The 21,907-nt window shown below is 36.8% G+C and overlaps 1 protein-coding gene and 1 non-coding gene across 6 annotated transcripts in view; both read right to left on the reverse strand.

Annotated features, from left to right (window-relative positions):
* The window catches only part of RC3H2 (ring finger and CCCH-type domains 2), a 38,356-nt gene that overhangs the window by 15,069 nt on the left and 1,380 nt on the right, over positions 1–21,907 (reverse strand). For 3 of the 5 annotated variants that reach the window (XM_085300433.1, XM_085300425.1, XM_085300427.1), the window contains exons 2-19: positions 15,546–15,842; positions 14,020–14,137; positions 13,077–13,310; positions 12,004–12,179; positions 10,468–10,668; positions 9,950–10,082; positions 9,590–9,708; positions 9,090–9,202; positions 8,209–8,517; positions 7,220–7,434; positions 6,117–6,544; positions 5,462–5,632; positions 4,134–4,289; positions 3,170–3,383; positions 2,918–3,002; positions 2,376–2,457; positions 1,845–1,979; positions 1,215–1,322 (exon numbers count right to left, since the gene is read on the reverse strand). In XM_085300433.1, coding sequence (XP_085156559.1) covers positions 1,215–1,322; positions 1,845–1,979; positions 2,376–2,457; positions 2,918–3,002; positions 3,170–3,383; positions 4,134–4,289; positions 5,462–5,632; positions 6,117–6,544; positions 7,220–7,434; positions 8,209–8,517; positions 9,090–9,202; positions 9,590–9,708; positions 9,950–10,082; positions 10,468–10,668; positions 12,004–12,179; positions 13,077–13,310; positions 14,020–14,137; positions 15,546–15,776 — 3,228 coding nt within the window. In that variant the 5' untranslated portion in view covers positions 15,777–15,842. Of the gene's footprint in view, positions 1–1,214; positions 1,323–1,844; positions 1,980–2,375; positions 2,458–2,917; positions 3,003–3,169; positions 3,384–4,133; positions 4,290–5,461; positions 5,633–6,116; positions 6,545–7,219; positions 7,435–8,208; positions 8,518–9,089; positions 9,203–9,589; positions 9,709–9,949; positions 10,083–10,467; positions 10,669–12,003; positions 12,180–13,076; positions 13,311–14,019; positions 14,138–15,545; positions 15,843–21,907 lie in introns of those variants that run through there. The other 2 variants (XM_085300426.1, XM_085300429.1) reach the window with 2 other exon arrangements.
* Positions 10,177–10,283, reverse strand: LOC146598357 (small nucleolar RNA SNORD90). The gene has a single exon (XR_014895281.1). It is a non-coding gene; the product is annotated as a small nucleolar RNA SNORD90 (small nucleolar RNA).

A 21,907-nucleotide genomic window follows, 5' to 3' on the forward strand; every position in this document is an offset into this window, starting at 1 on the left:
AAACATGACTGAAATTCAACTGGAACTTTTTCAAGAAGCTCCCTAGCAGCATATATGCCATTTTCATCAGGCATTTCAGAAGTGCTTTGAGCATCTCCAGCTTTTGCAATTATAAAGATAAGGAGAGGCAAATTCCGGAAGAGATCATAAATCTTATCTAGATTTCACACTGAGCAACTGTTAGAAAGTCCAGAGAATCCARGGAGCTTAGGCACCCTGTTCTGTTTCTGTGTTACAATTTGAGAGGGACACAATAGTTTAGGTGAGAGGCAGGGAACATAGCTTCCAAATTCCCTTCACATTCCTTTTCAAACAGCATCAAAAAGGAGAACCCAATTATTAAAAGATGGCAGTGAAAGACAACAGTAGTATACAGGTCAGTGGAGGGGGGGAAAAAAGGTTCTAAGATAAGACATTAAAGTGGCAAAGACCGTGTGAACTGTTTCAAAAATTAGGAACAGAAAGGCAGACCAAAGTTGAAGATGTTTCCCTGCAGTGTAATGACAAATCACAGGTATTCATACTACAGTACTGCACCACATACCACAAACTGAATAAACAAAAGCAGAGAAGCCAGTACTGGAATGTATTATGCAATGTGTTCAAGATAAGAACATTTCTTTCAAGTGTACTTTTATTTTATATATATATATATATATATATATATATATATAATAAATAAATATATATATATATATATAAATAAAAAAGAGACAATTGATCTCAGGCCTGGGAAGTAATAATGAAAACAAAAGAGTTACAATAATTTAGATGACTTGACTATTAAAAATCAAGTGAGCGCAAAATTTAATTACATGATCACGTTTAAATGTGAACTTCAGCGTAAAACATTCTTACACTATTCTTATAGTTTCAACACTAAAGGCAGGGAGGGAAAGATTTACCCTGCCACACACACATTATTTAATGCTATCAAGAGTAAAAGCAAACAGCTGAAAGTCATCACAAGGAACAYAGTAGGATTTTTTTTAAACTAAATAAATACTGACAGCCAGTTTTTGAGCTGTAGAAGTATGAGACCCCCTAGTGTTAAAACAATACAAGTGCCAGAAAATGTCAGTATAAAACCCAAACCAAAAGCCTTTGCTATCAATATAAACAAACTTAATTTACAAAGACAAACTCTAAAAATTGTTGAACAACTAGTGAGAGGACTCAATGACTTGTTCAGACACACAGTTCGCTGTACTTACTTCTATTTGTTCACTCTGCCCATCAGGTTCATCTGTATCAAGGGCTGACAGCTCCAATTCAATGTCTCGGTCTGGCTTTGTATCTCCACAGTCTTCACTATAATCAGTCTGAAAAAAAGAATTAAATACATTAAGTATCAAGTAGGCTTTTAACCAGCTGCATATAACACAAGTACTAAAAACAAAAATAGAAGGTACATAACTAGGGCACAACATTTCTAGGATACAAAACAGCTAGTTAGACACAAATAGAACTTTGGGTATAGACAAGATAGGATACACAGCAAAATCTGATTACATTAAAAGTACTGAAACAGAAAAATGAATATTGGAATGGCAGTTTCTGTAGTCTGTTGACAGAGGATTTAACATATCTACCACTAGAACAGAGAGCAAGGATTGTGTGAAAGATGGTCACATTCTTGCCATTTTGTAAATGGAGGATTGGAGCAGCATCACAGCAGGTGCACGTACTTCATCTCAGAGAAGTAACTTAGCACAGCAACAACTTAACTTGTACAGAATGCATTATAAATATTCAAGAATGTTAAAACTAAGAGCGTGTGTCTGTGTGCACAAACATCCCCAAAATCTCAAAAGATTTTTCATCCCAGTCACCCCTTTCTTTACCTCACCATTCCTCAAATCAATTTCCTTGCTTAAAAGATTTAAGTTAAGGCGATTGCCTTCATCTAGAGAATTCCACTTCTGTTGCATGGCTAGTGCATTCGCCTCTCTCTGAAGTAATAATGAATTACTTTTGGCCTATGGAAAGAAACATACCAGTTACCTACAACTACACTTAACCATATATTGTCAAATGGCAAAAGAAATCAGCTCACAAAAAGAACAGTCCTCTCTCTAGACGTACATCTGTGCATTCGTTTAACATACAGCATTTATTTTGTTCTGGATTTGCTGACATTTATCAGGCCCATTGCTCTTTCCCAAAACAGCCTTACTGAGGTCAATGGAATAAGTCACATTAACAGTCCTTATGCATCATACTAAGTGTTTGCAGTACTAATGTCTAGGTAACTTTTACTGATGATCTTGTCAATTGTACTAGTTAGTTCTGTTAAGTTACACAGAGATTATTTCTTTAAAATCACTTCATCAGAAGAAATTTACACAAGTTTACACAGGTGTAACTGATCTTACCTGCTGTAATTCAATACTCAACAGATCTCCAGTGCTGGAATGCTTTCTGTGACCAGACAAATCTGTAACTATGAATCTGTCCCTTTAAGAGAAAGCAGATACTACATCATGCAGGTGAAATCAGGAATTAAAAACAAGCCCTCTAAATCATTGAATAATTGTTCACCATACTCCAAGGCACTACATAACCCAGCCAGCCTTATTTTACATATGTGGAAGATGCTGCAAAAAAATTGAGAACTGACTCAAGATCATAGATCTTGACATTAGAGCTTGGCAATATCCAGCTTCAGTTCTTTGATTAGGCCTCTCAAGCATAACTTTGCTAATAAATGAGTATTAATAGCTGCATTAGGTATTAAACACTACATAAGTTTTAACTCAGTTTTTCCAAGTCTTTATGTTAGATAGAAAAAACCTGTTAGCTTTAAAATGAAGATGGTCTAGTAAGCGGTTCACATGTTTTTCCACATTCAGAATTTAAGATTAGCAAGTTATAGGAAATGCTTAAGAAAAAACACACACGGAAATAAAGTCCATACCGTTCTGTGTAACGTGCTGATGAAGCGGAATCTGTGCCATAGGAACTCCACCTTGAATCAACAGCATTGACATAAGGAACATAATCTGTAACAAATTAAAGATACAATTCATTTTCTCCCTCTATTCATAAAGCGGAATATACAGATATTTTAATTCTTTCCATCATCTTCATCACTAGCAAACACCCACAAGAAGGATCAAATGCTCTTGTGAAGTATGCTATACTGAAAATAGGAAACCTGTACTTATACCTGATACACTGATGGGCTTAGTAGCACTTCCTTGGGAAGCAGTGGCCTGAATAGGATCTGTTGTGTGATAACCAGTGCGGGATGATCTGGAGATTGCACCCCACTTGGAGATGATCGGTCCGTCACTAAATGGGATTATTGGATCTTCTTCCTTTGCCCTTCTCTGAGTTTCAAATAAATGTACTCTCCGTTTGACATCCCCACTGTCCAAATCCTAGATTTTGGAGACAGAAAAAGATGTGTGACTGATTTGCTGGATTATTCAGATGGCCAATGACTTTCTCATTATCATTACTGAATACAATGCTGCTGATCTGCACCAAACTGGGACACTGATTTAACTACTGCTCTTTAATGGCAAACCGACCATTAGAAACCTACAAGCAGTGTTACAAGAAGTAACTTCGCTTTTTCAAGCTAGTGTTTCTAGTTGGAAAAAGGTCCAGTATGCTTTATGAATACAGTTCTATGTCCTTCAGTACCCTTTGCCATATTTGAAGGGGGCAGTATTAAACAGGCACAGGATGAATTTGCTTACACTTGTTGCATAGACTGTAATCTGCTATGCTATATAGCAGAAAGCCTCCAAAAAACATGAAGGCTTGCTTATGCAAAAAACAAAACAAAACCAAAAACCAAAAAAAACCTACACTCCAATTTGTATTTCATGATTCATACTGTTTTCTTGATCTCTTAAGTATTTACATTAGTCCATTCTTTCATGAAAGTTGGGTGATAAACTGCTCTCCCTCCCACCCCCAATTTATTTGTACTGAATTGTTTATTAAAGGAGAATGTGCCTGCTACCCAAGTAAGACCATATTCTATGGAAATAGTTTGTACAGATGCTCTGCAGGTACATGGCAACCAAAATTAAAGTTCACGTTGGCTTGTTTAATCAAACAGAAGACACTTCAGCATAAGTATCATTACACTAAGGAGATAACTGGCAGAAAAGCCCTACCATCAGAACAGCATTTGAGTTGGCAATCACATCCTTGGGCTCCGAGTCAATAGCATTTATACAAGAGCCAATAGTGCCACAAGACCAAGGGGAATAGTGGGAGAGATGATCTTCCTCAAATTTAGTTCCACTCAGATCACTGACACTTTCCGAGAACTATGGAAAAATAAGTAGTAAATATGAAAAACAAGGAATTCAGTCTCAAAATAAAAGACACTTGCTGCTACCTAATAAAATCATCTCAAAAGTCAAATCAAGAAGTTCTATCAATGTTCAAAACTTGACTCAGGAAGTGCATAATGCATTCACAGTCAAATTTTAAACAAGTACAGTTGACTGCTGTCAAAGAATGGGAAGCTTTGCCACTAAAACTTGCTGCCTGCCCTGCCAACAATGGAGGTTGAAATCAGTGCCACTGTGTTAGCAGTGAGTTTCTTGAGAGAAGTACCTGGACTGATTAAATGGAGAAGTTGTCCTGAATTTTTTCYTTCAATATTGAAACCAGCGGCTGACAGAAGTAGGACTTAGATGGGATGATCCTGACATACCTTGAGTACACTCATGAGGGACTTCAGCTACACCTACTATGGAAGACCTACTCTTCTAAATAATTACTGTATAACACCAAAACTGTATAATACTGTATAATATTCCAAATAATTACTGTATAATGTCAAAAATCTCACTTTTATAAAAGGAAGATGTCAAGTCACAGCAAAGACAAGTTTATGAACCCCTGTTCCACGCATTCTGTAGGATGTATATAAAACAGACACATACAGTCACAAGACTTATTTTTTGCTTCAAAAGCACATATTCAGTTTCTGCTGTTGATTTTCTGTTCTTGTTTATTGAACTGTCATGTAGGTACACAATATTCTGCCAATGCCTTTTTGCCCCTTTTGAGGAATATGTATTCTCTGAGATTTGAGAAGTATTTGCAGTTGATTCAGTCTATTCATCATGTTATAATGCTATTAGGAGTATAAAAGGGAAGGTGGTTCTTAATGGAAAACAGCTGTTTCCTACATAAAGATCTGGAGGTTCACAATGCAAGTTCAATAATATGACACATCCTTTAGCAAGGGTAAGTTAAATCACTTCTTCTCAACCTTCTGTCAACAGAAGTGGAAATCACGCCTAGCATCAGCTTAATACCAGAYTGAATGCATTCCTTATTAGATATCACTCCCCTTTTGCTAGAAGATTAACTTTTTTTATTTTTTTAATAAAAAATAGATGGCAGACAGAAAATCCTTAGTGGAAACACTAAGTGTCATCTTACAGAACCAGGAAGGGAAAATAAAAAGAGTTCTTTGGCTTCCCACCTCTGTGCTGAAATCTACACTGAAGAGAGGAGACGGTGGTGTTGGAGATGGTGTTGCCATAGGAAGGGTTGAGGATACGAGAGGAGTTTTCTGGGTGTGGTATTGTGCCCATTGCTCTGGCTTCCGTCTTAACTGCTCATCATAACCGGTCTTCAAGTGACCACAAGGCTCCTAGTAAATAGTAAGTATAAGACTGTATATCCTATCATATTTTAAATGGTAAATATTTGGGAGGGGTGAAAAAAGGGTAAGGACAGGAGAAGAGATTCAGTGCTTGGGCCAGAATATACACTTGGACCTCCATATTCCCTTAGCTCTGTAACCTTCCACTGATACCACTGGAAGAATCTCACATGGATTTGGAGAAGATGTTGGCCTTTCGTAGGATAATTATACATTTAAGAGTTGAGTTAATGAAAGCAACATGCACTGGAATTGGAAACAGTGAAGCTCTAGTCTTAATTCAGAATGTTAACAATCTGTTCTACAGGCCTATTTTGTTAGGGTTAGAAACAAAACAAAAGCCCAGGTCACATTTCTTGATTACCATAACCCCAACTAAACAGAAGAGCTCTACGCTAATTAYTTATCAAGTTTCCAGTTACGACCTTTAGAATCAAGCCTACAACCTTCCCTTCCTCCCTCTCTCACTTACTCTTGGTAAAGGCACAGTCCTCTGTTCATTTGGAGGTTGGCAAGCCACAGAGTAATACCCATCCAAAGAGTTGTATCTCTCACGTAATGATGTCTGATAGACAGATGAGTGCATCACATCCATAGGAGGTAAGGAATTGCTCCTAATAATATCATCTCGTGGGTACATCTGTGGGCGCCAGATGCGCCTGCTGTCGTAAACTGGAGCATACATTCCAGAAGGGACAGGAGGAACTGGTCCATACGGCTGCGGAGGAGGAGGTTGGTACGGAGAATTCAGTCGATCTCGAGGGGGAAACGTACTGTAATGATCGGCATATGGCACGGAAGCAGGTGGGAGGGAGGATTCTGGAACGTTATTGGACCTCACAAAGCGAGGAACACAGGGAGCCACACCAGCTGGTACTGTTGGAGGTGGTGGATAATATCCTTGAAAATTGGAAAAAAAGAATATTTAATGTGGTCACAAATGACCCAGAATTTTACACCACCTTCTAGAACTGTAAACAGTGTTGATAAATACCTTCAGAGAGTAAAGTGACACATTTCTACAAATCGTGTCATTTCTCTGTGGATGCATAGTTTCACCTATCAATATCTGCACAGGCAGTGCTGACCCTTTATCAACTTGACCCAATTGCGAGTAATGGCAGAGAAATTCTATTTTCCAATGTACTATGTTATAACTACACATTTTACTGAAAAGAAATCATTTTAAGTACTACTTCTCTATACATGAAGTTAAATAGCTGCCTTTAAAAATAAAAGGCTATATTGCTGAAAAAAATGAATTTCAGCAATTCCAAAGGTCTATAAATAATTATTTAACTATTAAATAATTAATTATTTAGTTCCCCCAGAGGCAGCTGTCTGAACATCTCTGCCTTTTGTTTTGAGAGTCTGGGAACCACCTAATGCTAGAACATACTCACAAGAGTTTGCTTGAATAACCCTATACTCAGTGATGAAACCAATTAGCATTATATTAAGCACTTAAATAARAGCCATAAACTTGAATTTGTGCTGAGAAATAGTTTATATTTCAAATTTATCTAGAGGAATGCTCAGAGCTTACTTGAACTACTCGGTGCTTATCTTACTCACCGGTCTGTGGGTACTGTGGAACTTCGTAGGACAGCTGAGTTCTGGGGTCTTGGAAATATTGAACATTATCAGAATGTGGAGGATAGATAGGTACTCTCGGAACAAACGGGCTTGATTTTGGAGGTACAGAATTCACTTCTGTCCCAATATTAGGAGGGCCAGCTGAGGTAGCTGCTGCCTGGCTTACAGGAGTCTTGGGTGGAGAACCAATTTTACTGAAAAGAATTACCAACAAATCATTAAGGAGATAYTTACTTATCTCAGTTACTCATCTCTAAGCGTAAACTCCCATGTAACATGGAAATTTGGGTCATGTAATTTCCTCTGGAATTTTATTTTTAATGCCCCAAACTGATGTTATTATTAAAACCTCAGAACAGACTTCCTTTCTTAAGGGAGTTCAAAAGCTCAGGACAATGTATTGATATGTACCCAGAAGCTTACATTCTACTTATAAGTGTATTCTGGTATAGAATTAAAGGCTTTGAAGAGTTGTTTTGAGGCTAAATACTCTAAAGGAGCATCTAAACAGTTCTAAGGGAGACCCTCACACTTTCCAGCACTATAAAGRGATTTTTCTTGACACAAATCACTACATACACTGTTGTTGTGGCTAAGAAATACCACGCTGAGTGGATTTTTTTTTTTTTTTTTTAAATAAACCACTATCAAGTTAGATACTAGGCTAAGAACAGGTGGGGAAAAAAACATGCACAAATTTATTGCTTTATTTATGTTACTGTGATTATTTAAAAAGCTGAGACAATTGAAACTGGTCCTGACAACTTAAATCCACAGACTCTGAAAAACTGCATCTGCACTGCAGTATGAGGTCTTGCATAACTCTGCTCCTAGTAAGCTTTAATGACAACTACAAATAAGGACCAGAATCCATTATCTATTGTTTGCCATCCACAAACTCGTTTGCCATGATACTCTATAAGCAAAAATGTTGCGTTCAGTCATTATAATACAAAAGCTTTACCTACTTTTCAGGTAGAGATTCAGTAGGGGATCCAGACACATTCTGGCCATTGGCTCCAGCCTTCCCTCCCTTCTTGGCATTCTCCAAAGCTCTGAGGGATGTGTCTGCACAGCGAGGAATCAACTGGGGAACACCACTTTCTAGATTAGCTATTCCATTAGTACTTGGCACCATCTTCCCTGTTGCTTCAGGGCTTCCTATGACAGAAATTACGTTTCCTGTTGTGGTTGAGACAGTGCTATTTACGCCAACTTTATTTAGAAGGGGGAAGGTTCTCACTGTTGCGCTGATTTTTTTGTTCCTCAGTCGATATCTATATAGAAACACATGTGCAAAGAGAGAAAAGAGATGACAGAGTGCATACTGCGCAGTTCAATGTATTTGTAAAACTGACAAAAAAAGAAGAGATTGAAAGGAACACAACACTCAGGAGTTTTAAATTGGTGMTTATTTTCAACAATTTAGCTTAATCTGCAAGCAGAGCATCAGTCTCCTTTTACAAGATTCATKTGAGCAGTTCTTTGGAAGTGGATTTGGGTGAAAACAGCTTTAAGGACGCATACATTACATATTAGCCAAAGAACTCACTTTATTCCCTAATTCAATTAATATCCAATCATCATTCTTCTGTGAGTGGCACAGCAGATCAATGATAGGCACTGAGCCTTGACTTTGTTTCAGAAAAGGAAATTTTGCTTCATATGGAATAAAGAAAAGTAACATTGAAAYTAATTTACAGACCATGCTTTACTGAACCTTCAACTTTACATTAGGAGTTCCAAATTCAAAGAATTCACAGATCCTTCAGAAAAGATTCATGCATAGAAGAAGCCATTTTCAACGGCCTGGATATAAATTGAAAAACATAACACCTCCCATACTCACTTTTCAAGCTCTTCCTGAGAATGAGCAAATGTACAGTTGGTTCCTCTCGGGCATCCCCCTTGCTGTCGAAGGTCTCGACACATACTTGTTTTGTATTTGCTATTTGGTTGTGGCTTAAAACACACAAAAGACATTCCACTTAAAAAGCTAATAAGAGTTCTGCATAAGGAGAAGCTTAAAATACATGTGCGCACACACTTAAAATGCATCTAGACATGTTTTGACATTTTGCATCTTTAATTGGCAAACTAAGGAAGTCGCTTGCTGAAGGGTTAAGTATTATGTTACTCTGAGCTTGCTGTAGTAACCTCTGCTGTGTTCAAGATTCAAAAGTGTTAAGTTCTCAAAAYATGAATCCTACAGACAATCGTATCAGTTATTTCACAGAAAAGGCCATAAAAATTTCAAATCAGCTTTTTTTTTTTTTCCCCAAAAAAATAAGTTAGCTGTTTTACTAAACATACATCAAAACACATCACACAACAATCCAGTATAGTTACCTGTGGAGTTTCATGGCCTTTTCTACTATAATTCTGAATGAAATCCACGAGTCCATGTACCACAGTCTTTACAGCCACCATTGCATTTTCCAGCTGCTCCCATGTTGGAGATGCTGCATCTGAAAGTATTAAGAACAGGCTTCTCAATCTGTCAGTAATTCCAGTAGTATAAGAAGCAWCTTTTCTAGTTCATCAAGTCACCAACCATAAGGATAGAATCCTGAAGAATGGTTTATAATATTTCATGTTAAATATAAGGAATTTTGAAACCAGGAACAGAGGTTGCTACATTAACAATTTACTTGATTAGATATGAAAAATGTAAAGGATTATTACTATTAAAAAGCTTCATTTGCATACCCGGATTTGGATCTATGTTTGCCAGAAGTTCTAAATGAGGTCTTAGCCTGTTTAAGTTTGCAGGATCCCCTGTGCGCTGCAAGACAATTGTCAATTCTTGTACACTCTTCGCAAAAGATTCTGGAGATTGGAGCTGAGAAGAAAGTGAGCATTAATGTGTTGCATACTGTAACTGGAAACATACTTGTTTTAAGATGTTTTTGACTGTATTTAGGAATTGGTGTAGTAAGTTGTGTCTTCAGATAGCATACAGTGAATATCAGTGGAGAGAGATTTCATTTCTCAGCTCAGAATCTGCCCTATGAAGCTTCATCATAAGACACAGATTTCAACTGGACTAACTACTGGAAAACCAAAACATCTTCATGTAAAGATTACACTATAGTGAAGAAGAGTCCTTCATTCTAGTTTTAATTAATATTTGATAAAGATAACTAAAGTGGTTCTAGGATTTTTATTATATCATTTAATAGTCACATCTAATTCTACTATGATGCTAAACCTTCCCTTTAACAAACCTTGTCAATAATGGATTGCATGTGCGATTTATGTGCCAAGTCACCATAAAGAAGGGAAGACCATTGTTCTGGTGATATTCGAAGTCCTGCTTCCATGGCAATGTGAACAATTTGTGCATCATGCTCTCTSCGCAAAGCCTCATAACTCCGAAACTCTTCTTTAAGTTGCATTAGAGAAGAATCTTCATCCCTTTTTGTAACCTAAAAAAAGTAATGTTTAAACACTCTTTCTTTAAAACTGTCCAAGTTCAGCAGAAAGATAGCTACATATCCACAGCACAAACTGCAAAAATCAGTATACTTTTGCATATTTAGAATATACTTTTTTCTCCATAAAACTCATCCCTTTAGATAACAGCACACAGGCAGAGCAGCGAGCTTTCCAAGTTTTTATACGATCACTTTTGCAAAACTATGGTATCAACTCCACTACTTTCAAGTAAGAAAGTAAGTTTTGCTTGAGTCACAGAAGATGCAAAGCAGTTAGCTGATACATAGTTAAAATTTTGTTGTTTAAATCTACTACTATTTTTCTGCTGCCCTTAGAAGATGRCTGAAAGAAACAGGAAAGTCTCTAGAAGAGACTTATATAATACAAAGGAAGATTTTTTTYCCCTTGATTTTGGCATTTGAAGAACAGAATATTTAACTGAGTCCACTATAAATGCTAAACAAACTCTTAGATTATATACAACATTTGTCCTAAAGGAAGGCAACATGTCTCATTATTTTAGCATTTTGATTAGTAGTATCATATTCCCGCTGAATTAACTTTTCATTCTTCCCCAGATATCTATGGTAGGGGAATATTCAGCTTTAAAATAACCCTATAAAATCAAAAACAAAGCAGATGCTCTTAACCCAAACTTGCACCCTTGCTTTTCTTTTGTCAGTATCTAGCTGAAGAGTATGTTCCTCGTGTGGCGTCTCCCTCTTAGGCTGGTGCTGGGGAAGTTCCCAGAGCCTACATTTCAAAAGTTTTCTTTGTAATGCTGGAATTGGATTCTAAATTTTGAGAGCATCCTGACCAATCTGGCATGTCTGGTTATGCCCTATTCTTATGAATCTAATTAAAACCATAAGAGATTATATTAAAGTAGTTAACTTTTCCCTGAAACAGACTATGAATGCCCACAGAGTCAGGTTCCATCTCTTTTATGGGAGGTATATCCCCAATGATGGGCAGTAATTAATAATGAGCACAGTAACTTCAGAATCCATTCCCACTAGATCCCCAAGCGCACATCTGCTCCCTTCACAGGGAACTTTGATATCAGTCTCAGACYATATTTGTATCAGTTTCAATTCATATAGTGGGAATTACCTTCCAGAAAATTCAATCTCTACAAAGAACAGAGATTAAATAACAGTGTAGACTATCAAGAATTTATTTAAAACCAGCTAACTATTTGAACAGGTAGAATCTGAATTTACATAACAGATAAACTCACAGGTGAAACATACTGACACTTAGGAAGGGTTCTTTGCAATTGCACTAGCTTACGTAACAGTAAAGCGTAAGTATTTGCATTTTACCTTAAAGCATGATGCTCTATACAGTAGCTGCACGACATGACCAATGCTTGTTTTGGAGGCCTGAGGAAATCTTGGTTCTAGCCTTTGCACAACAAAAAGTACCAGAACTTTTCTTGAGAGCGCGGAGCCATCTTCCAGTGCTAGTAACACAAGTTTCAGTGCCTCCTCTTGCATAGCTTTAACACACAAAAACAAAGTTAGACATAAAAATGTACTGCCAGGAAACAGCAAGGCTATCATACAAGGCACCAAAAGCGGGAACACTTGAACTGTCTTGAACACAATTCGTTATTTTTCCTTATGATTAATGAAATAAAAAGCTGCGAACAGTGAAAACCTCATWAAGAAATATACTAGTTTAGAAATAAGGGAGTATTCAGAAGCACCAAAAGCACAGCAAAACTAAGAGTGAATATTCATTAAAGTTTTCAATAAGTTTTTATACTTTCTTACACTGTGCAGTCTTGAAGTCTTTGTAATTTTGGACATCTTATCAATGCTATACCACCAAAATGGTATAAAATAAATATGGGAACAGTACAGCAATGCTATCRTCAGCCATAGGAATCAGGAGTGGACTATTTTCAATTTAAGCAGAATTTGCTGCCGATTTCTGTGCTTACTTAACCGCTACTCTTAACCACGAATTTGATGTTACTATCAAAAATGTAAAGACGATTGTTATAATTTTAGTTGCAGCATACTTTAAGATTTAGGATGATTGTATCCACAACTAAAGTATGAACAGAACATTTGCAGTTTCCTATCACTTTCCAGCCAGAGACCAGTATAACCAGCCAGCATCAGTTTCATGGAACGACAAACAGTACAGAAAGCATGTTTGTTTATTCTTTGCCAGAATGTGGAATTCTTCCTCACAATTTCTAAGAACAGTATCAAAAAGAAAAAAGAAAAAAACCCACAAAGCCAGCAGATTTTACTAACTCTTTAGACAGTCTTCTGCTTCTTCCTCGCCATAAAGTAATTACATCTTTAACTGCAAAGAAGAAATTTCCAGGGAACGCTCCTATATTAAGAAAGGCTACAACCAAAAGACTCTACAAGTACCTTACCTGGTCCTAGAAACTGGCATCCTCGTGCCCTGACAGCAGCCCAAAGATTGGCAGAAAGCTGCTGAGGATTTTGGTGCTGTAAAATCAATTCTGTAACAGTTCTTTCTCCCAGGGATCGAGCTGCCCTCATGGCTCTAACCCGACCCTCTTCCTCCACCAGCTGACAATTCACCAGTGTCACAAGTTTCCTTTGCATTGGACGGCTCAGTGCACTCTGATTCAAGCTAGCAACACCTTTAAAGAAAGGGAGAAGTGATAAACTATTAGTTCTAATATCATCAGTTTACCTGAAAAAGCTAAGGCAAGAAAAAAAAAAAGTTTGATTGTCTATGTATATATTTCTCTAGGATTTGCATATTTATCACAAATATCTTTCTGTTAGGTAACTTGCATTCTGCAACACATAAGTAGTCTTCCTCCTTAGTCAGGCACCTTTTAAGCATTGTACTAAGAGAATTCCTGGCTTACTATAATCTGTAATGAAAGCAGATGTTTTCAAGTAGCATGTTCATCACTTTTATCCTCGAAGACAAGTTTAAGGCTACTAAGGATTCCTGTTTTTCCCTCAGAGCACATAAGCCTTCTGGAAGTTCTTAGTAATGAACAGAGAACTTCAAGATTAAAATTCTTATATTTGCAGGTCTACAAGTAAAGTCTTAAATTGATGTCAAACCTGTTCTTTAAGGAAAGTTCAACTTCAGTGCAGTGCTGGTCCAAAGAAATATTATTAAATAAAAAAACAAGTAGTTTGTAAAGTTAAAATAAAAAAAAATGGAAGTGTCACAGGTGTGAAGGAGCTTTTAAAGATTAAGAGAAATTTTAAATCACAAAAGTGAGAGGATTATCCCATTAATACCTAAAGATTAGCTAATGCTGAAAAAAAACGCTGTTAAATATTACTGAATAGTGGAATTTTGATGTAGCAGATCAGTTAAAGACTTACCCTTTCCTCCACTTAGTGGCTTTAAGTAGAGTGCCAAATCCTCAACACACTTCTTCGCTACTTCATAATGTTTGTTCTCTCCTACATTACTCAACTTAATTGTCTGATGATCAGGTACCTAAGAAAATGCAAGGAGGGTAGGGGAAGAAAGAAAAAATTATATATACCTGGCTGACCTATCTGATATGCCTATGACTGTATGAACACCACTGCTATTAATTACACAACACTGCAGATGTACACTGCTTTTTAGAGAAGTGAAAGACAATACATTCCACACACCTTGGGTGGGTACTAAGACATAATGCAAAGGACTAAAAATGAGTATCACAGTGATGAAAGATTGTTTTTACTGGTACTCAACATATTAAGAGCAACGGAGGATAAAAGAAACAATAACCAAGGTCTAACGAGAATGTACTTAACAGATGTGTGAAGAATAAAAGATCTGAGAAAGTGATCAGTGTACAAAATCAGCAAGATTTACTACAAAGAAACAAAGGAAGTTGCAAAACAAAATTAATTGGCAGGAGCATACTATGAAAAAGCCAAAAACAGAAGTTAAAAAATAATTTAGGCATGCAAACAGCTCCAAAAGTCTTCATYACAAACTTGGTGAAAAACGTAGTAGACCAGCAAGGTCAGGCTATGCAAATAAAAAGAGTATTAGCCACAATACATTAAATCATTTAAGAGACACTGCCAGAAGTGAGAGACCAGGAAAATAAAAGTTGTGAAGTTTAGTCAGTGATTATGACAAGCTTAGAAGTGAAGAATGAAGGAACAGGTGAACTTGAGAAGCAAAACCACCTTGAAACATACAGTAAGGAGAACAGACTTATTTAGTCTCCATGAAGTGTAATACCGATTAAATAATCACTGTTTTGCCACTGTTACGAGACGGCACAGAGAACATTCCTGGCCTGATGAGCCTGTGCCTGAAAGCACAACTGAAGCACCACCATCATGCAAAAAAAAACAAAAAACAAAAAAAAACAAAAAACAAAAAAAAACACAAACACCCACACACAACCACACTACCTTAACCTTGCTTAAACAGCTAGCTACTTCTGGACACGACATCTTTAAATTATATTCTCCATGACAGTAAAATGAATGAGTGCAATCTGCAGATTCACTTTTTCTAATGACAACTGTGACACATAATTGTCTTGTTCCTAATCGGTATTTTTCACTAGTCACAGTGCTATCCACCTCACCATGATGGAAACCTCTCCCAAAACCACACATTAGGCATCCATTGTGCAGAAAACTCTAGATAACAGAAGTCTTTTTAAGCCAGAATTTGGTTTATATAAAAACCTAGAACATCTTTTAATTTTATGAGAAAGAGATAGTCCTGAAAATGGTGTGGTTTCTTTTATAACAGATACAGATTTTAAAATACTACATAGACAATGTCTTATAATTTTTAGACTAAAATGAGTGCAAAACATCAGCGCATGCACTGCAGCCAGAACACAGCAATAACAAACTGGCAAAACAAAGACCTCCTTAAATCATACCTGGGCTCCAACTAACTGGAGGAGTGCAAAGTTTACAGGAAGCACATCGATGTCTGTATTGATGGCAGTCTGGTCGAAAGGACATGCCTTGCGATGAAGCTTGTTCAGGCAGGTCTTACAGACAGTGTGAGAGCAACCTAAGCTGATGGGTTTATGCACATTCTCATCAAACTCGTTGTAGCAGATTGGGCAGGACAGAAATTCTGTCCACTGAGCTGCCTGCACAGGCATTGTGGAAGCCGGACACTTGTTTAGCAGGCTAGCAGATCATTATTTCACTGTATTATGTTTTGGCAGCTGTAAGTGAATAACAGAGTATTTAAAACATGCTTTCTAGTCATTAAGCATTATTTTTAATTTTAAAACCCCTCCAATTCAGTATTTTACAGAATAAAACCAAAACCACAAACTAAAGTGCACAAAACCACAAAACAATTGTGTTTAATAATAGTATCCAAAAGGCTCACAAACTGAATTCATGTAGACTACTGTAACTGTTGCACTTATTTACAATAAATATTATTAAAATTATTCTCACAGGATTAAATACACTTTTGTCATGAAAAAGAAGAGCAAGTCACTTATTGGCACAGAAAACTGAGAAGACATGAATCACTGTAACCATATCTCACACAATCTCATCTAAATTCAAATCTTTAAAACCCTAAAAACACTCTCTGGTTGTAAAATGGGAACAGAGTTGGGGAGAGAATAAATAAGAAAGCCCTAAAAGGTTAATTATTTTCATTGGAAGCAAGCAGAACAAGACTGCTGGCTTTCCTTTGGCAGATCACATTCAGACTTAATCAGACATCAACCTAAGCAATTTAAAAAAAATGTACATTTTTGTTAAGAATCATGAGGATTCTTGAGGATTCTTAACAATTCTTTAATATTGAAGGAACAAAAAGTTAACTCTGATTTTTTGCGTTCTTTTTCCTTCTTTTCCCCAGAGCACTCTGAGAAGTCCCTAGGAAGGGAAGAGTCTGCTGCATTCACTCTCTACTTTTCACATCTTCTCTATTTCACACAACAATGCAATCTACTTCAAAAAACTCAGCAAGATCTCCAATGTACTGAAAATGCAGGTACGTAGGTCAAAACTTGTTCAACATAAAGCAAGCAATAACTTCAGTTGCCTTGTTATTAACAGTCCTCTTTTGCTTGAAAGATTTCTCTCTATGCAGAGCTACCATGCAAATCATTCACCCCTCTCCCCCCCCCCAAAAAAAAAAAAAACACACAGAGAAGAATTTCTAGAGAGTGTTCTGAAAGTCATCCCATCTCCCATAACTAACTTCTAGGAAAAAAAGGTAACAGGCCTATGAAGTTCTGCTAAAATATTTACATTCAAATTTTCCTCATCCATAGCTTCATCTAACAGCTAAACAGCCCCACCCTTTACTGTAATGTGCAACAATATTGACTTTCTATGCAACCCAGAGACCAGTTAGTTTACTTCAAAGCTATGGACAAGCCTATCCTAGCAGTTTGTTAGAAATGCGAATACAAGCATTTTAATTATTTTTAATATTGTAATTTTTTCCAATGATGGAAAACATTTTGGAAGGATGGAAAAAAAAATGTTTCGAGGAAGTTGAGATCTCCCTCTGCATTTGAATTCAGTAACTCTTTACTGTGATTCCATTGTTGGCTATGCTACAGTTTAATTAATGCTAAAGTATCGGACCATTGACATAATTACTGGAACACCAAATAGACTCAATGTGTAGATGTATTTTAATGATGACCATCTGTTTAGAAATTCTATTCAGCACTATGAACATTCAGTGCCCTTTAAGTAACAGGATACTTGTACAAGATGTCCTTATCTCAGGGAACTTTTCAATATTACGCAGAGATTTTTTTCCCCAAAAACAAATTCTGATAGTAAATGTAGAACAAAAATTGAAAGTTGAACCTGTCCCTTCAAAACCAAACTGCCGAGGCAAAACTTTCAACATAAGCAAGGACATTCATACGCATTCGACAAAATGGACTTTCATCCAACTTCTAGGAAAAGCATAAAATAAAAACTCTTGTGAGACAAGAACTACACTTTTGCTTAATMTGCTGTTGCTACATGTATCTTTTAAGCAAGGAACTACAAAAGCAAAACAAGTAACTGCAAAAACAAATCACGAGTTAAAACACCTAAAAAGATTCTTAATTTCTCTATAGAAGAGCTCTACCACTTTAACAAGCCTACTTCAGCTTCCCTGCCAGAACAGCAGGACAAGAGATGCACAGATTGTAGTGTAAAGCTTTCCACTAAATGCTTTCCTAAAAGCTTTTTGCCAGCATGACGAGAAACAGCAAAACATTAACACCAACATTACTGCAGCCCTAGTAAAAGTATCAGCGGTTTTTCATCTGTCTTACTGCACTATGAAGGTAACAGCACAAATGAGATCTCCCTAGGAAGTGTGCTATCGTGACTCACAGAAGGGAAAGTTTAAGAAAAGGCTAGTACACAATTCAACTGGCAATACGCTATTGGTCACTGACAATCCCCTAATAAGCAGTCTTTATTTCCACATCTCTCATTAGTTAATTCAAACACAGGAATCTCTACTTGGTGATAGCACCCACATTTAGTTTCCAAAGATATTCAAAGACTTGCAAAAAATAATCACCTTTATCTCTACAAGCTTTTAAGTGTTATGCTGTTTTTCTGATCAGCGTAGAAATAAAACAAAACAGATTCCTTAAGAGACTGCACCACCCATTTTTAAAGATCTATCTTTCCATATTTAATCAGCATAAATGACAGACTCTACTGAGCATGTGTTGACCTTCAGATTTCTTGACAGGAAGATACCAAATTAAATCAGCAAACAGCTGGGAAAAGCTCTCAACTTCTAAAACTTCAAGCAGACACATACAGAGGAAGTCTCCATACTCTATTAAGCATGCCAGCTATCTTGCCGTTCTTGCACTGCAGCATGTTAAGAAAAGAATTTAACATCCCTGAATTATCACATCAACTTCTACAAAAAGCATAAGCCAACTACTTAATAGACTCCTGCTCCTTGTCAAAACCAATGTATTTTAGGGGTGTCCTCTTGAAGAGCAAATTACTCCATTGCTCTATACTGAGCACAAGAAAGCAAACACACTAARGAATGTCAACTAGATATCATTTTGTTCTGTAACAGAAAGTATACTCAGTTACTACAATTCCTGTTCATTCTGGTAGTCAYGCTATCTATGTCTACGCATGTACAGGGCTCTTCTTCCCTGTCAAAGTAAAAGCACCCTAAAAAAGGCTGATAAGGAAACTGGTCAAACATACAAGGKAAACAGTTTGAAAATAGATGGTAGTTTTTACTTCAATAGGTTTATGTAGTATCACTAGAAGAAAATTTATAGCATTAACTATTAAAAGCAGCACTTCAGATGACAAATTGAAAAATGCTCATGTCTAAGTTCAAAAGTTAAGTAAGTAAATAACTGCAGTTGAGTCTCATTTTCTGTTTTCACTGCAGTGGCAAAATGTTATTGTATTAATGTCTGCAAGAAAGCCTAACAACAACAAGTCACTGATTTCTCATGATAACTTTAGAACAGCGTATTTGATGGAACTAGGGGATGGGAGCCTTGAAACCTTTATGGTAAACAGCTRTACCATTTAACAATAATGGAAGTTACAAGACTTAGATGTTCTTACTTTAAATTAACTTTTAACTACTTAATCTCATGACATTCTTCACAGCTAATCCAAGGCAYTGTACTGATTCAACAAGCTTTGAACAGGGAACCATAAATATCACTTTAAGCCTGTTTTCCTAAGGAAACTAAGCTTAGGCRATCATGCTGTTCTGTTAGTCTGTTCCTCTCCCATAGCAACTTTAGAATCTCCAGATGATTTTCAATTAAACCTAACAGAGATACTTCCTATATGAAATACATATTCATTCTATGAAAATCAGTATCTGGAAAAAGGTTTGGGTTAGTTCTCAAGAAAGTCTGTGGCATATCCTCAGCAGCTGTCTATTTTGTCTATTTTTCCTGTCAATCAGCACATAAGTACCAGGACCCAGTCACAAAATACATTTCATTCGGATATAATAGAGGGCTATTTAGAGGGTAGGGACATGACAAATTTGCAGAAATCTCAACTTCACTTGTTCTACTTGTCAGAGAACAAATGTCTAGTTCTCTTACTAAGCACAACAAACCTTTAAAGACAAGAGGGCCTGATCTCTGATGAGCAGTGTCACCCATTTGGCACCTGGCCTCCAGAGTTCGGTACTAGTACTTGTTAAACAATGCAAGGAGAGGTTTTGGAGCCCCGCAACAGGATACTGAGCCAACACGCTAAGCAGAAAGTTTCCTAGACTAGCTAATTAGAAACTCTGATGACAATGCTTTATCTTCAAATCTACCCTTATCCAGGGCTTATAGGCTAACACCAGAAAGCAGATGTTTACTTCTCTACAACAGAAGTTACTGACCCCAGAAGTTAAAGAACATGACACAACAAGAGAGAAAGGGCTATTTTTTTGTTAGCAATGGTGGTATTTCCTTGTATCTTAATTCAGCAACTAGCACACCAAGAGATACAAATTCACTTCCTTTTGAATGGCTTTAATCTACATTTCCACTTCTCACACACACACACAAAAAGCATCCAAACACACCACATGATATGCTACTTTAGAGCTGAAATACTTTCAGTGAAGTTGAAGCTATTCCTTGCATTAAAAAGGACCAAATATTCACCAAAGAGGACTGCAGCATAGGGCTCAGTTGCCTGAACAGATAACTTTTGGATTCTGCTTCATTTTCCAAGATTATTTGTTCATTTTTATTCAGCAGTCATTGCATTAAATCTAGGAATAGTTTTTAGAGCAAAATTCAATGCCTCCTCCTAGACTACATACCCAGTTACTAGATAACATGGTGAGCATGGGTCTTAATCTAAGATAACCTCATTTTCTCCCAARAGAAACAGGTTCTACAGGAGGTAGAGCCAGTGATCCCCATCAAAGCTGCACACTGCCCAGGGGTTAGGGCATTTACCAGAATCAGATACGCAAGTTTCAGCCCTTTGAAATGGAGGAGTTGAAAACTTGAACTTGGTGCCTAGGCAAATGACTAGGAGAAAACAAGAAGCAGTAGTATCACCAGCAGCAGTATCACCAGCAGCCATGTTTCTGAACAGAAGTAGCAGCCTTGTAGCTCCGCATTAGGTCTGCTCTGCTCATGCCTACTCGATCAGGTCCCTTGTGGGACACAGGCAAAGGAAACTCTAGTAAGCAGATCTTTTATGRGAATGAGACACATAATTCTTTTGGTGCTAAACAAAGATAAGTCTTTTCCACAGATTAAGCAAAATCTTGAAAAATTTATGGAATTACATGGTGTTTTCACAAATTGAGGTAACTCAACTACAATCTCACTGTGGATTTAAGCCTAAATCCCTTAGAATTGTTTTATAACTACTAGATTAAAAAACCCTTGATCTTTACTTTCTCTTGAAGTTGACTCCAGAGATCATGGAATTTTCTTATCATTTAAAAATGATTTCCATTACATTTTTTGTTTATGTAGATTAATCATTTGTTTGCACTACAAGGAGGTAGTTTTTTTTCAAGCCTTCCTTCTCAAGTCATGCAGTACTGTAAGCATATTGCCTAAGACAACAACTTAGTCAAAGAATCAGTTTTAAACTATTTTCTGAAATGGCTAGCCTTTCATCCATATCTCTTCAAGARGCAGCATTTACAGATCTAAAAAAAAGGAGGCTTCATTAAAGGCTTAGAAAAGGGCCATCCCCTAATAGCTTTGCATCATTCAGCTATGACGACTTGAAGTTAAAATAAGTCCTCTTTACATAGAGTTGACTTGCTTATTTCTACATTCCATATTGTATCTGTCACATGTAAATCTCTTGGGTAAACCCTGGATAAGAAGAGAACTCTTTAAYGACCATTACATACATTATTTTGATTTATTTTTTCAGTAAAACTAGTGCTACTGTCAGTACCTACAGTCCAATTTAAATTTCAGAAAAAGTCATTATTAAGAGAAAATTCAGTGAGATATTACAGTATATATCTCTATCCAGACTAGGTTTTGCCAGTGCAACTACTGAATACTTTTCTTGCTATCTTCTCAAGAAATTAGGGCTTTAGATCTCCCCCTCTTCCTCCCTAAAATATGTGGCTGAAGAAAAAAATTACTATAAAGATTGCTAAAATTCAYCAGTAAAAATTTCAGTTTATGGTTGCTCAGTGACTGCCAAAGTCACTCTATTAAGAGTGAAATCCACCCCCAGTAAACACTGCAGTGAGTACATCCCCAACAGGTAACACCTGCTCTTTCCTGCTCATGCGTTGCAAGCAAAAAAAAAAAAA

Source organism: Rhea americana, unplaced genomic scaffold (assembly GCF_003343005.1).
Source record: "Rhea americana isolate MKP2758 unplaced genomic scaffold, rheAme1 scaffold_164, whole genome shotgun sequence".
Classification (NCBI taxonomy): Eukaryota; Metazoa; Chordata; class Aves; order Rheiformes; family Rheidae; genus Rhea; species Rhea americana.